At 34.3% G+C, this 15,090-nt stretch overlaps 1 protein-coding gene across 3 annotated transcripts in view; it reads left to right on the plus strand.

Moving 5' to 3' along the window:
* FUT8 (fucosyltransferase 8) overlaps positions 1 to 14,885 on the plus strand; it is a 111,197-nt gene extending 96,312 nt beyond the window's left edge. For all 3 annotated transcript variants that reach the window (XM_054068316.1, XM_054068315.1, XM_054068317.1), the window contains 4 exons: positions 2,501 to 2,747; positions 3,948 to 4,124; positions 10,751 to 10,901; positions 13,931 to 14,885. In XM_054068316.1, coding sequence (XP_053924291.1) covers positions 2,501 to 2,747; positions 3,948 to 4,124; positions 10,751 to 10,901; positions 13,931 to 14,248 — 893 coding nt within the window. In that variant the 3' untranslated portion in view covers positions 14,249 to 14,885. The remainder of the gene's footprint in view (positions 1 to 2,500; positions 2,748 to 3,947; positions 4,125 to 10,750; positions 10,902 to 13,930) is intronic.
* The last annotated feature ends 205 nt before the right edge of the window (positions 14,886 to 15,090 follow it).

A 15,090-nucleotide genomic window follows, 5' to 3' on the forward strand; every position in this document is an offset into this window, starting at 1 on the left:
CAAAATGCAGTCATTAACATGTGATCTAGTAGTTAATTTTGCACAGCCAAATTGTTTGTTTAGCCTTACTGAAATACATTATTTTTATTTCTGATTTGGATTTACAGCAAGTCTTGCAACTTCATTACTATTCAAGCAATGTATCATGTACAGTTGAAAGCTGAAATCTGGGATTTTTTCTTTCACAATTCTTGTGATTTTCGTATATTTTAATCTAGTTTGCTATATGCTGAGAACTTTCCTAGTTATTGCTTGCCTATCTAATTTTTTCCAAAACCTTGAGATAGTCTGTGGAAATTTTTAGAAGCATTTTTAGAATACTATGAAATTATGCATTGTGTGCTTTTCAGGCTAAGAGTAACAAATAGTGGGTCAGATCACTCTGTCAGCATTATCAATAGTAACTCTGTCCGAATGGCTGTCTTTACACAAGAGCAATTTTAAAAAATGAAAGAATTAAGTTTAAAAAATTGTCAGTGATACTACACTTAATAAAATTTCATATTTTTATATACACCTTAGCATCGCTGCTTTTTCTCCTCAAAGGAATTGCAGAGAATGTACTTATCTAACTTAAGACTGGAGTCTTCTTTCTTTTCTTGGCTAAGATGGCTATTCCTTGTTTTGCCACCCTGTTCCTTCCCCCCTTCTCAGTCAAGGAGGAAAGGGTAAAAAGTATGGAACCTCAAGTGTTCTTTCATACAATTCCCAAGCTATACATTTCTTATCCAAACTTTTGACTAACGCTACCGATCTGCACCAGATTTAGCATTTCGCTGGCTTTGGGCTGCTTTTCTGTATTGCAGCCTTCAGAAGATGTATTGGTAAAATATTATCCATCTTAGTCTAAGAAAATGTAAATGCTCAGTATTTTTACTAAATTTTTCTTGTGAGATTTAATAGACAATAAAAATATTAATATTAAAAAGTATCATTCATACCTGCAGTACACATTCTATGGAAATTCTTCTAAAAGATCCCTTTACAGTGGAGTTATGCAGCACAGTGATGAAATGTCAACATATAGATACGTCTACGAAGATGGATTTTCCAAATGTATTCAAAATTGAAAACATACCTGATCATAACAAACATTTCTTATTCAGATAACTATATCTTTGAGAGTAACTGCTGAATTTTGACTAGTTTTGGTAGACTGATGTTACTGTAGCATTCTGGCAACATATAACTTAATCATGCAGTTGTCATATTTCTAAGATTTTGTCACGGATATACAGAAATTATTTTTAGTGGATGCAGAATTGTTCTACCTTAGGGATTTTTAACTGTTCTTAGAATAAGACTTGTTATCCTTGCTCTGAATGTTTTTTTCAGCCATTAGGTTTACTTGGTTGTCAACGGATAGAGGAGCTTGATTTGCTTATATTTATAACAATTTTCTTTCCTGGCTGGTAAGCACTGTATAGAGAACTAACCATCTTTGCCACTAAACACTGCAGACAATGATATTAATGAAAATATGGTGTAAAATTTGGGGTTGTCCTATGCAAAGGTAGGAGTTGGATTTGATGATCCTTGTGGGTTCCTTCCAACTCAGGTCATTCAGTGATTCTGCAATATTCTTTTGGAGGAAATGAGCACGCTAGAAATCTTACCTCGAATGTTCAATGTTTCAAAAATGTAATGCTTTCTATTATGCAGTCACATATGATAATTTATTTCAGTATATGAAAATAGCTTTGAATTATCAATTATGTGGACACCTATGTTCATGTGATTTGTAAGAAAGCTTAAACAATGTTTACTGGCTATTGAGCCTTGAATGAAAGTCCTATCTAAAACATCTGTATATTCCACTTTAGTTAGTATTTAGAAATTAACAAATTATTACTTGTGTAAATAACGTTTGTATAGTGCTTGACTGTTTTCCTTGATCTCTTTAATTAATTCCTTATCTTCATAGTTTAAGTTCTTCAAGACAGGAACTATCTCTGTCCTTTCTCTCCTTCTGTCAGTGCTAATTCAGTGCTTCTAATGATGTCTGAAATGCTGAAATTTACTTCAATAAAATGTATTCAAAATAGCATTAGGGGTGCAGAGTTATTTTGTTAAAAATTTCTTATGCCTTAAAATATTTTTTCATTTATTTTTTAAACAAGTAACTGAATTTAAGCATTTTAGATAGTCTTTTAGATAAGTCTTTCTGAGTAAGCCTTAGCACACAGTAATGGTGTGGTTGTATATAATAAGGTATGAGTATATAAACAGGAACACCTTATATTTTATTAACTACCAGCTGATAAGAATTCAAAGACCTTCTACTTTGTTCTACTGGAGTGGATTTTTAGATACAGTTTAAATCTAGTTTAAATTGTGAGTTTTATTAGTTATTTTTTTAATACTCTTTTGAAAAAATAAAGCAACAGTTAGATCATCTTTTTGACAGTTTACCTGATACGTTTGGGATGTTACTTGCCAATGTTAAAGCTTAATAATAAATTAAGCTACTTGACTCATCCTAGTATATATTTTAAAACAGGTGAGGCTAATGATAAGGATGTCCAGGTGGTGGAACTTCCCATTGTTGACAGCTTACACCCACGGCCACCTTATTTGCCACTGGCTATCCCCGAAGACCTGGCTGATAGGCTAATTCGTGTACATGGGGATCCTGCAGTGTGGTGGGTCTCACAGTTTGTGAAGTACTTGATTCGCCCACAGCCTTGGCTAGAAAAAGAAATAGAGGAAGCCACGAGGAAACTTGGTTTCAAGCATCCAGTGATTGGGTGGGTATTCAGTTTTCTTTTTAGATGTCTGTGCTGTAATATGTGTATGTTGAGATTCCTGTTAAGGACAAATTGTATTGTGATGGTTATCCAAGAGCCTCAAGCATTTTGTGGGGAGAGAGTGTGCTTTCTAGATGAAGCTATTCTTTTTTGATTGTGTATAACACAAGTTGATTATAAATACTTCTTCAGCATACTTGCCTACTTGTAGTTGGACATCTATATAAAAGGCAGCTCAATAGAAGGATTTTTTAATAAGTCCTTCCATAACTGGTAATGTAATACAGAATTTCCTTCACGTAGTTGCCTGGGTCTTCTTTTCAAGTGTCTGTAGTCTTTATGTTTGAGGACAAAAGGCTAAGCCTACTTTTTTCATGCCACAATCCACAACTGATTTTATTGTTGATTGCATCTGAACATGGTATGCACCTTTCCTTTCCCTGCTGATGTCTTCATTATTGTTGTTTCTTATCAGTAACTGTGAATTGGAAAGGTCTGTATGGAGAGATATGCCTATAAGCACCTATGGGCAAAAAAGAACAGCCTGGGGAAGAAAGGTTTTACTGTTATGTAACTTGAAAAATTTTGCTGCGTCTGCGCTATAATCTGTGAATATTGTGTCCTTTGCCAGAATTTTCCTTCAGTCTTTAACCTTTCTTTTTGTAGGAGTACACAACAGGTCAGTCCAAATATTAATTAGCCTCTGACCATTGAGTTGGTGGGTCACTTCACCACTGGCGTATCTGAAGCTTATTAGATGTCAAGTACATGGAGAAGATGCATTTCTAACTACCTTCATTCAAACCCTGCATTGCATTTGGTGTCACAATGATGCAAATATTCGTATTTTGCCTTTGGACTATATTGACTGAACATTATCCAACTACACCAGATAACCTTCTGCATAAAAGGAATACCTTGTATGCTGTAATTAAATCTCCTCCATTCTTTTCTTTCAGTTACACTTTGCCTCCCTTGCAAGACTATTACATTGCTTTTAAGTACAAACTGTCAGCTAATTCGTATTGTCAGTGTGTATTGATGGATATCAATAGGTTTTAAGCCTTCCTTGTTTTATGTAGAGTTTCAATTATATATGCATTCTAAAACCACAAGCATGAAAATTTTAAGTTAAAATTTCACTTGCTAAAGTATGTATTATTTTTATAAATTGAATTCTTAGTTTCTGCCTTTTTCTAGTGTTCACGTCCGAAGGACAGATAAAGTTGGAACAGAGGCAGCATTTCATCCCATTGAAGAATATATGGTGCATGTTGAAGAGCGATTTGAACTTCTTGCTCGCAGAATGCATGTTGATAAAAAAAGAGTGTATTTGGCTACAGATGACCCCTCATTGTTGCAAGAGGCAAAATCCAAGTAAGATGACTTATGTTTATGTTACAGTTTGTTCCTTCTGGTTAGCTTTACAATTTCTGACAATTGTGGACACAATCTTAGTATAATTTTTTTTTTTGTTACCGTTTATAGATATAGGATTGCATTTTAGCTTCCAGTGATTTTAATTTTTCTCTCAGACGTCCTCTTTTTTGGATGATTTTTTTTCCCCAAGTATGCTTTTCCAAGCTTAATGGTTAAAATCTAGAAGAGTTGAGTAAGATACCTAAGACTATTTAAAAACAAACTAATGTTGTAAAACGGAGGTAAAAGTATGAACAGTAAATACACCAAACTTCTTATAGAACATAAGTATTAAAAAGAAACTACTCTGAAATAGTATAAAAGCTGGTTAATACATTAAGAGGTTTCAGCTGTCCAAACAATACCTTTCTGTGAATAGTTGCCAGCGAAATTTTTGTAAATTGGTAGAAAAGCTTCTGATGGCTCTTTCAGAAATATTTCTGTATTGACGACCTAGAAGACTTTCCCCCTACATGTTGAATAATTTTAAAGTTTGTCCTTAAATATATGAGGGATTTACAATCTGTAACATTGTCTCTGTCCCTCTTTTGCTTTTTGTCCTCTTCTAGCTCTCCAGAACGTGGTGTAAAGACCTACCCTAGCTATAGAATATCCCAGCACGTCATAGAAAATATAACTGTTCAAAGCTGGAAATGCACAGTATGCATCCATTTACCTCTAACATGTCCTGTATTTTCCTGTAAAAACTCATTGTTAAGTTGTATGCTTTGCAAGGTGTTACTGAGATGACAAAACCTTCCGTTCAGTAAAAGAAAGCATATGCCTATGGAAGAATAAAGTTTCATATTTAACTGTATCTTTCTTGGTTTATAGTGTTTATCATATATAAACAGTTTCATAAATGCTTGTTGTCATGACTGTGGAAACTTGGGATAAGTATTTCAGATGCATTGAATTTAAGCATATTCATTGCCATGTACAAGTTAGTATGTTTTCCTTCTGAGTACTATTTCTTTATCTGTTGACTGAGAATGCCTATTTCTGTTTCCAAAGTTTTATCTCCCTTGAGCAGCTGAATAATTTTTTTTTCATTTAAGCTAGGAAATTAGTACTTTTTAAAATCAAGGTAACTATAAAATGACAAACTGAACCGTTTTATTCCTGCTAGCCATGCTTGGAAAAATATATAAGATATTATACTGGATAACAAATTTTCTTTGGCATATAGAAGGTAAGCAGAAAATGTCATTTATAGTAAAGGAATTTTCTACAGCATTGCAAACCTGTGTATTTCAGCTGTGCTGTTTCTTTTTATCGTATTAATAAGGGGATACTGTTTAAAATTATGGAGTTTTGAAATAACTAAATGAACATATACAACTCCAGATGATGGCAATCTAATCTTTCCTTTTTTTTGTATATGTAGAGACAAGAACAGTAGCAGAAACAAGTATGATAACATAACATTTAAAGTGCTAATCTGAACAGTGAAAAGATGGGTGATATAACATTGAGGATATTGTATTTAATTACATGGTCCTAAGTAACTTCAATTACTGTCTATAACAACAGAATTAAATATTGCTATAACAATCTTAGTTATGTGGTTTTTTCTTTGTGTTCAATTTTCAATCCTTAGCACTGTATTCTTTAGCTTTGTCAATAATAATATGCTCTTCCTAGGTAAACGTGTTGTCCGAAGTTTTCAATAGCAACAAAAAATAATAGTAGAATTGTGACTTGCTCTGTAAAACAATACTGAATTTTATTAAGCATTGTGGTTTCTGTGGCAGTTCAAGGTCCATTCCAAATCAAGCTTTTATTGAAATATCTGATAAGAAGATAGTGCTCGTTAGTACAGCAGACATTTTGTATGTTTTCTTAATAAAAGCCATAGAGTCTCTAAGTAGTGAAGAATTCTTTGTGTTGCCACTGAGTTTTCAGGTCATATTTAACACTGAAATGTAATTTCCTAAGTTGCTTGCACCTTGCTATTGCTTTCAGTCGAGTAGAAGGCTTTTGAAACTTCCTGTAATTTTATAGAAAGTAGGATGCAATTTGATGTTTCAGCATTTAAGGGCATCTGAAGGCAGGTTAAGGTCAGGTTTTGGGAATAAAGAGCCTTTTCTTCCTCTTCTTGTGAAGAAAACTACAAACTAGTTTACACTTCTGATGAAAAAAGTTCTAGTAACATTGAACTACTAAGCTTTGATAGAAACAGCTGTCACATAGTACTGTGTAGCTAATATTGTTCATTATTTGGTCCAGTAATATTATCAAGTACTAGATAGTATCTCTTTTTACATGAAAGGGATTGGCTGTCAAACAATGTTGGCATTTAAATAATGAAAATATCGGCAACGTTCACATGAATAGGCATGTTGTTTCTATTAAGAGAAATATTTCAGGCTCTTCATAGTCATGAAATCAGAAATGTTTGGCTTAAGTTTCAGAAACTTCCCCTGCAGACAGATGTCTGTCAGCTGCAAGTACAGTAGTAAAGGGGGTGGACTCTATACTGTCTGTTTGTAGAGTGGTGTGGTTTGCTTTGGTTTCCGAAAGAAAGTGATATATTTTTCAGAATTAGCTTGATATAGAACAACATGGTTAGAGAGGAGAATGGCTGAGAGTTCAACAGCTGTGACGATTATGGGATTAAAGCACTTGACAGCTTATAATAAGCATAGATCATGGCATTTGTGTTAGATAAGTGATTCATTAAGGATGATGTAAATTGATTGTTCTTTGGCTGATTTCATAGTTTTCAAATGCAAACTTTTGAATATCTAGTATATGTATTTCTAGCTTACAATATTATTTACAGCATCTTCTGTCTTTAAGGTAGAGTATTCAAAATAATGCAGCTGAACATGTACATAAATTCTTAAAAAAACATACCTGATATCTTTCTGATGTATATATGAATCCAGTTAGGTCTCCTTATATAAGAGACCAGAATATATAAGCACCAGAATTCAACAAATTACATTTTTTCTTTCATGAAGTTTACCTGTCATATGTTTTTTTCTGGTTTGTTTTTTTGGGTTTTTTTGCAGTAATTTGCCTCCCTTATTATTTTGTTTATTTCAGCACCTATGAAAACTTTTTTTTCACTGTTTATTTACTTCCACAATAGCAAGTTAATGTCTCTTCTCCCTGTGTTCTATCTGTAGTTTAGCTGGTACAACCCTCCTTGCTCACAAGTCACAATATGTCTGAGGTATAGAATTTGGTACCGGTACAGAGTCCTGATAAGCAGCTCATACACTTTCCAATTATTTTTAGAGCAACACCTGAAGAAACATATTATTTTTTACTCTGTCTATTTATGCACATGCCTACACTCTTCTTTCAGAAGAAAGAATACTTTTGTTGACTGTTCTGGATACTTCACCAGTCCCTACAAATTAAGAACAGGAGTCTGGGGCTCCTCTTGATTTGCACCTGCTGTACAGAGTAGTGATTAAACTGTAATTACATGACTAGTTGATCCACTTCTGAAACAAGCTGGAACTTAGTCTCATAACTGTGCTTGGTTTATATCCTTATCTGAGGTTGGTAGAAGCAGCAAGGAAAGATTTTAAACTCCCTCTTCCCTACCTTCTTCTGATTTCTTCTTTTACACTTTTCCTAAGGAAAAAAAATCCTTCCTGGCCTGCATATAGGTTTTGAGAATCTTTCAGGTAGCTTTAGTAGAATTAGATGTTATTTTTAGATATGTGATTTGTGGGGGATATGTATCAGACTACATATATTCAGTATGATGAAAACAGTATTATGCCTGTTTCCATTCTTTGGTTTTATCTTCACAGTCTGGTCCTTTCCTGTTATAGAGAAGAGAATGTGTAGGTAATTCCTTTGGAAAGCTTAGGAGGGGTCCTACAAAATACTGTATTTAAGGGATTCTGCCAGTAAGAATATGACATCTTATTATTTATAATTCATTTACCACGCATTCAGAAATCCAAGTAATAGGATGATGTCTGACTTCTGCTTAAAAAAATTCCCCAAAAGCTTGCGATGTCAGTATTACATTAATTATGATATAAGAACAGATGGAAAGGCGATAGAAGGAAGCAAGAGCTGACTATAGAGCTTTAGCAGTTTCATTTCCTTTATTCTTTGTAGTTGCTGTAAGAATAGCATTAATAGAATCTAAAGCACCACTAGTGAGTGGGAAGGAGAATTAAGCCTCACCTGATGCCGGAAGACAGTGGGCCACATGTGGCTAAGCTTGAAAGGAGTGTAGGCTTGGCCTTTTACTGTGTTTTTCTTTATGCTCTGCTTTCAGCCTGTGTTGGAGACAATAAGGTAGACTAGAAGGTTCTTTGGTCACTTGAGCATGGCTGCTATTATACTTACATTTTAGAGTGTGTAGAAGAAACTTCTTTTGCGAAGCGTGAATGTAGTATTTTGTGTGTGACACAAAATAAAAGTGCTTGTTTGAAAACTTAAATACTAGACTTGGATCACTGGTGTGAAGAAATGCGTTCTGAAACTGTTGGTTTGGTGAATTTAGATCAACTTCAGAAGATGGAATTGAAGGCTAGATTTAAAAGCATCTTGAAGACTGTTTCCACATAGCGGGAGGAAGGAACAAATTTTATATGTATATATATGTGTATATGTGTATATACAAAGGCTTGTAGTGATAGGACAAAGGGCAATGGCTGTAAACTGGTGATGGGAGGATTTAGATAGACATAAGGAAGAATTTCTTCATCATGAGAGTGGTGAGGTACGGGCACAGGTTGCCCAGGGATGTTGTGTCTATTCCATCCCTGGAGGTGTTCAAGGCCAGGTTGGATGGGGCCTTGGGCAGCCTGACTTGGTGGGACGTGCCCCTGCCCATGGCAGGGGGGTTGGAACTGGATGATCTTTAAGGTCCCTTCCAACCCAAACTAATCTATGTTTCTATGATTCTATATGTGTAAATAATTCTTCTGTGGTGTTCTCTTGGTTGGTTGGGGTTTTTGTTTTGTATTTTCATTTAAGTTACTAAACTAATCTTTTGCTAGTAAGAAGTCAGACTCTTCAAGAGAGGTTATTTTGTCTCTACTCAGCATGTGGATTCTGATTTTTGAAATGTGAAGGAAGTAATTAATTTTAGAACCGTTGTTGATGCTGAAAACTTGCAAAGGGGTGTACGAATATCTTATCTGTGTTCACTGTCCCTAGAAATTACATGTTCTGTTAAACTTTCTTCGTATTGCTCCCCTCAGCTGTGTCACTGAAATAAGGCCCATCTGTTCCTCGGCTAGTTTTCACAGCAAAGTATGGCATATTTCCATTTGGTCTGTACTTTTTATTTTAAGGAAGTGCTAATATGATACAAGCAATGAAAACAATGTATCACAAATATTGTGTTGTCATCTGTAGTATTTTGAGAGCTGGTTATGTATTGACAAATGATGTTTGACATGAGAAAGTAAGAAAGAAAATGATCATTGTGGTCAAGTGCATCCTAAAAAAACTACTTAATCCTTATGCTTTTCTGATTTCTCAGAAGAGGTCTTATCAGTTATTCCAATGGAACAATGTTTCCTTATTCTTTTCCTTTTTTAAATTTATTTCTTTTTGTCTTGTTTTTAATGCCCTATGAACTTTACCTGACATTCGTGATGAGATACACCCATTAAAGCTGTCATCCTATTTCTGGGAAATTGACCGTACCTATATTATTTTAATTAGAGCAGATGTTTCTCTAGGGAACATAAAATTCTATTAAAATCACTATGGAGATAAATTAAAATTTTTCCTCAAATGTGGAAGTTTTGCATACAATTTTTTTTTTTTAATTTTTCTCTTGAGATTTGCTCTAAGGTTGTGATCAGCGGCATAGAGTCTTGGAACAAGACTTGGAAGCTTGTAGCTAGTGGTGTTCTCCAGGGGTCAGTATTGGACACAATCTTTTTCAACGTATTCATCAATGACCTGGATGAGGAGATAGAGTATACCTTCAGCAAGTTTTTTCAAATAAAAATATTTTTACTTGAAGTATTAGTATTTTGTTAATGATAAGTCAAGAAAGGTGTATTGATATGAAACTGTATGTTTCTTTTATTACATTTTGACTAGTATATTGCAATATTTGTTCTCCACGTGGCCTTAACTATGAAAGAGGGGTTTTTTTGTTCATTTAGATTCATTTATTTAGTACGTCCTTTCTACAGGTGACTGATATTCTTGAGCAGTGTCATAATCAGTATCTACTAGAGATTATGGTAAGAAACAAAGTGTAGTTCTAGTAAAGACACAATCCCGTAGTCTCTTTGGTCACAGAGAAAGCAAAGTGATCTTGAGTATATTTCATCTAAAATCAGTAGCATTAGCAGAGTGTGGCATGTTCTGATATTTTTTCATTTTTATTGTGTCAGATTTCAGATAGACTTACAGCATCTTTTTATTAAATTTTCTTTTTTTTCTGGGTAAGGAGAGGGCATGCTTGAAGGCAGCAATAACATTCTGGAATGTTCAGCAAAATTGTAATTCATTCCCTGTTAAGCAGAGACTCACTTAAAACAAATCAACAGCCTTGCAGCAAAGATGATACTTCATTAAAAAAAAATAAATAAAAGGAATAGAACAAGATTTGCTGTTAACAATGCATTGTATTTTCACAGGTATCCAAATTATGAATTTATCAGTGATAACTCCATATCCTGGTCAGCAGGACTTCATAACCGATATACTGAAAACTCCCTGAGAGGTGTTATTCTGGATATTCACTTTTTGTCTCAGGCAGACTTCCTGGTCTGTACATTTTCATCCCAGGTAAACTGTAATACAAATACAATGTAGAATATACGTACCAATTCTAAATCTTAGTTTTCTCCATGGTCCTGTTATCTTTTTCTTCACTGCATGTATATCATAATGAAAGAGGTGATCGTCTCCTAAGACCTAGGGCTGTACATCTTAAATGCTTAATACATGTGTGTTGATGTGATGAGAGTGCATATTCTGAAGGGAGAATTATTTGGTCTTAGATAAAATCTTAATAAGAAATCTGTGACATTTTCTGCTATTACATTCAGATAGGTGTGTGGTAAATGTTTACTCTGAATAGAACAGTTGGTATAAACATAGAAGAAATGTTTAAATATAGGTACAAATGGCTTGGACAGAATATACTGTAATTGAATTTAAGTGTTGGAGTCATTTCAAAAAAAGAATATATCTTAAAATACATTGACATAGTTAAGATGATACAGGCTGATGCAGACCTCTAGAGGTCGTCTGGTACAAGCGCTTTGAGGGTACCTCTGAGGTACATGATACCTTTGAGCTCCAGTCTGTCTGCATTTCCCTGTATTTGACAATAGATGTGTTTGGTGGATGACGTACTTGGTTTTCCAGAATTGCAGAAAATTCTACTGAGTCCTAGAAAATCCTGTATTAGACTGTTAATTTCACTAGCTGGGACCATCTGGTCCAACCGTCTACTTAATTTATTTTGGGCAATTTCTTGTGCTTTAGTACTTCAACGTCCTCAAAAATCATTTAGCACCAATTTTGCTGACCGCTCAACAATGTGAATATCTACAGTATTTTCACATGTTGTGCTTTCTAAGGTCTGTTGCAGGTTTTCCCACTGTTCAGAAAGCTTTCTCTTTTATGGGTTTAAAATTCAGTCTACTGATCTCTAACATTTGAACTAGTATCCCTGTCCTTTCATCAGTAAAATAAACAGTTTGGTAGTTACTTGGGCATTGAGCAAAATCTGGTGGTTCATGACCGTCTTTTGTCCAATTTATATGGAAAGAAAGTAAGGATAAGAACGTAGTCTTAATTTATTTCCAGTTCTTTCACATTAATCAGTTCTTTCATATTAATCAGTTCTTTCACATTAATCAGTTGTGTGCTGACTTTTTTCCATTTTCTTTTCCTTACCAAAAAGTTTCAGAAGTTAATTACAGGCATATTAAAAGAGAATTACAATATATGTGTATAGAATCAGGCACTTTAGGAAGTCCCCTATATTCTTATTTATGCTACCAAAAATAAATGAATACAGATATAAGCCAAATAATACGTATTTCATTAAAATACTGTTATTGATGAAATTGGGCCCATCACATGATGTAGAGTCAAGAGGAACAACCTGCCTCAGCACTGAATTTCAGTAACATTGCATTGAGATGTATAGAAAAGCCACATGGTAGTTACACAAATCATAACAAAGTAGCAGAATTAAGACTGCACATTTAAACAGAGAGCTTTTCTGTCTCTTCAGTCTTCATTTAGATGAAATCGTAGCTCCCTCTGCCTGACATATTTCTTCATAATCTCATTTTCTTCCAGGACTTATTAGTCTTTGTATTTTGCATTGTACATGTAAATATACATGTGGCAAAAAAAAGTGAATCTATGAATAAAAAATGGAAGGCTGGCTTTTACTGTAATTCTGAATTTGGGTTCTTTGCCTACTGCCTTCAAAAACTTAGTTTAATTACCCAATTTGGGTGCTATAAAGGAAGCAGTTGCTGAGAGGAGAAGTTGTATGCTTTGTGTCAGCTATGAAGCACACTTACACTCACTAAAAATCATTTCTACTGAAAATATTTAAATTCTTTCACAGGGAGAGAGTGTGTGTGTGTCACTAGTACTTTAAAATAATTAACTTAGCCTATCCTCTGAAAGCTAGTTCTGAAAAGGTTTTTCAAAGATCAGAAAGATAAAAAGAAATCTATTACATTTCTAAAGCAAATGCCTCTCAAGCTAGGGAAAATACAAATATGTCTAGTTTGACTGATCAAAGTTCTATTCATCATATCTTCAGAGGAAGAAAAGAGAAGTAAAATCAAGCTTTACTGTATTTACATAGACTGAAAACCATAAAAAAACTCAAATGCTTTTTCGTATTGAAGAAATCTGCTCTGTTGTTAGTTTATAAAGCTTTACCAAGCGTACAGAAAATTAGAAAAAGATACAGTAATGTAAATTAGAAGTCCGAAGGGTCACAGTGGCCAGATGAGACATGTGACAGAGAAGAGCTTTCTGGCAAATTGTTCAACAGAGCTTTTTTTAATTTAGTGCCAGCCTTTTTGTGTTTCTGGCAACTCTGAGAGACACAACATTATTTTGATCTGAGGACCTGTTTTCAGTCTGAAGAAAATTCGCTTCACAAATTGTGGTACAATGACACTTCAAAATTATCTTTCTCCTCACCAACATTTTATCTTGCTGGAATTCAGTTTCATTTAATTATCTTCCAAGTTGCCAAGAGTCGCAATTCTATTATTGTTCTAGTTATTAAGAGTATTTAAAGTCTTGGACTTCTGGAACTGCTTGATTGTAAAAATTGGAACTTCCTTTAGAAAAGTAAATGTAAAGCCTCATTACTACAGAATAAATTTTGAAAATATAAGTCCTGAAGGTTCAAAGGGAAGTGAAATGGAGTTTTTATTGGTAGCAGAAAAGGAAAATGAATTTGCTGTTACATTTGATTGGTTGTGTATGATTCATTTTAAAAAGCGGGATGGTTAGTGTTCATACAGATGTTTTTGTTTTTTACTGAAAAGTAGACCGTTCTAATTATTTATCTATTTATTTATTTACCAAATCTGATCACCAGAGTACTTACTAAAATGCTGCAAAACTGCAGGCTTATTGTGTGTAAATATTCAAGGTAGGGTTGTTATTTTGCTGATTTTGTTGTGTTTCGATGTTTGTTTTGGTTTGGTTGTTCCCAAACTTGATGCACTTGTGAAATGTAATTGTTACACACTGGTTGCTGACTTCAGTGGTATATTGCAGGCATACACAGTATTTATGACTTCTCTTCTGTTTTTATTTTTAAGGTTTGTCGAGTTGCCTATGAAATTATGCAGACATTGCATCCAGATGCTTCAGCGTATTTCCATTCTTTGGATGATATCTACTACTTTGGGGGACAGAATGCCCACAACCAGATTGCTATTTATGCTCATCATCCACGAACTGCTGATGAAATTCCTATGGAACCTGGAGATATAATTGGAGTTGCTGGAAACCACTGGGATGGTTATTCAAAAGGCATCAATAGGAAACTGGGAAGAACAGGCCTGTACCCGTCCTATAAAGTTAAGGAGAAAATTGAGACAGTCAAATATCCTACATACCCAGAGGCTGACAAGTAGATTAAAAGGAAGACATTCGGCAGCAATTCTCAATTTTGATTGGTTCAAACCAGTCAACACACTAACTAATGGTTTATATGGGACTCAAATTCACATTTTAACGTGCAGTTAAAATCAAAGCTTTTAGCAATGAAACTGGATGAGAAGCTGGGAACAAATGGATGGGCTATTATCTGAACTTACTCAAACATTTTTTTGTTATATGCACTCTCACACATGCACACACAAAACCACATACAACAGGAAAACTGTTGTTTTATACTTTTTGTCTCTTTTCAGGATTTGTCCTAGTCATTAGTCTTACATGAGCTTTGGGCTCTTTTCTCTGCCATTAATTGACAATAATGTTCAGACTTATAACACTGCCACATTGTGTAATTTGAGTGACATAAACATATTTTGTATGTGCAAAATTTAAAACATGGTGCCTATATTTGAATAATTTGTGACCTTTTTAGAAGAGCCATGCCTATTTCATAGTGGGCAAGAGTCAATCTTCAACTGGTGTTACCGTGACCATTGAACTTGCTTCAAACAACAGATTCAGATTTCAGACTAGATTTCTTTACAGATTTATTTTTAGCATTCCATTGATTACTTACCATTAATAAAATAAAGGATACATCCAACAATACAATAGTCAGTGTCTGTTAGGAACTTTTGTAAAACAATGCCATGAACAGGTTCTTTAGTACTGATAATATTTCTGGACATTGCCTTCGGGAAAAAAACAACCAAGAAGACCCCCAAACAATAAAACCCGAAACAAACAACAAAACCCACAAAGTAAAAAGTAGGTGGAGTTTCATTAAATTTAAACACTCATTGTGTAGTACTGCTGC

This window comes from Cuculus canorus, chromosome 5 (genome assembly GCF_017976375.1).
Source record: "Cuculus canorus isolate bCucCan1 chromosome 5, bCucCan1.pri, whole genome shotgun sequence".
Lineage (NCBI taxonomy): Eukaryota > Metazoa > Chordata > Aves > Cuculiformes > Cuculidae > Cuculus > Cuculus canorus.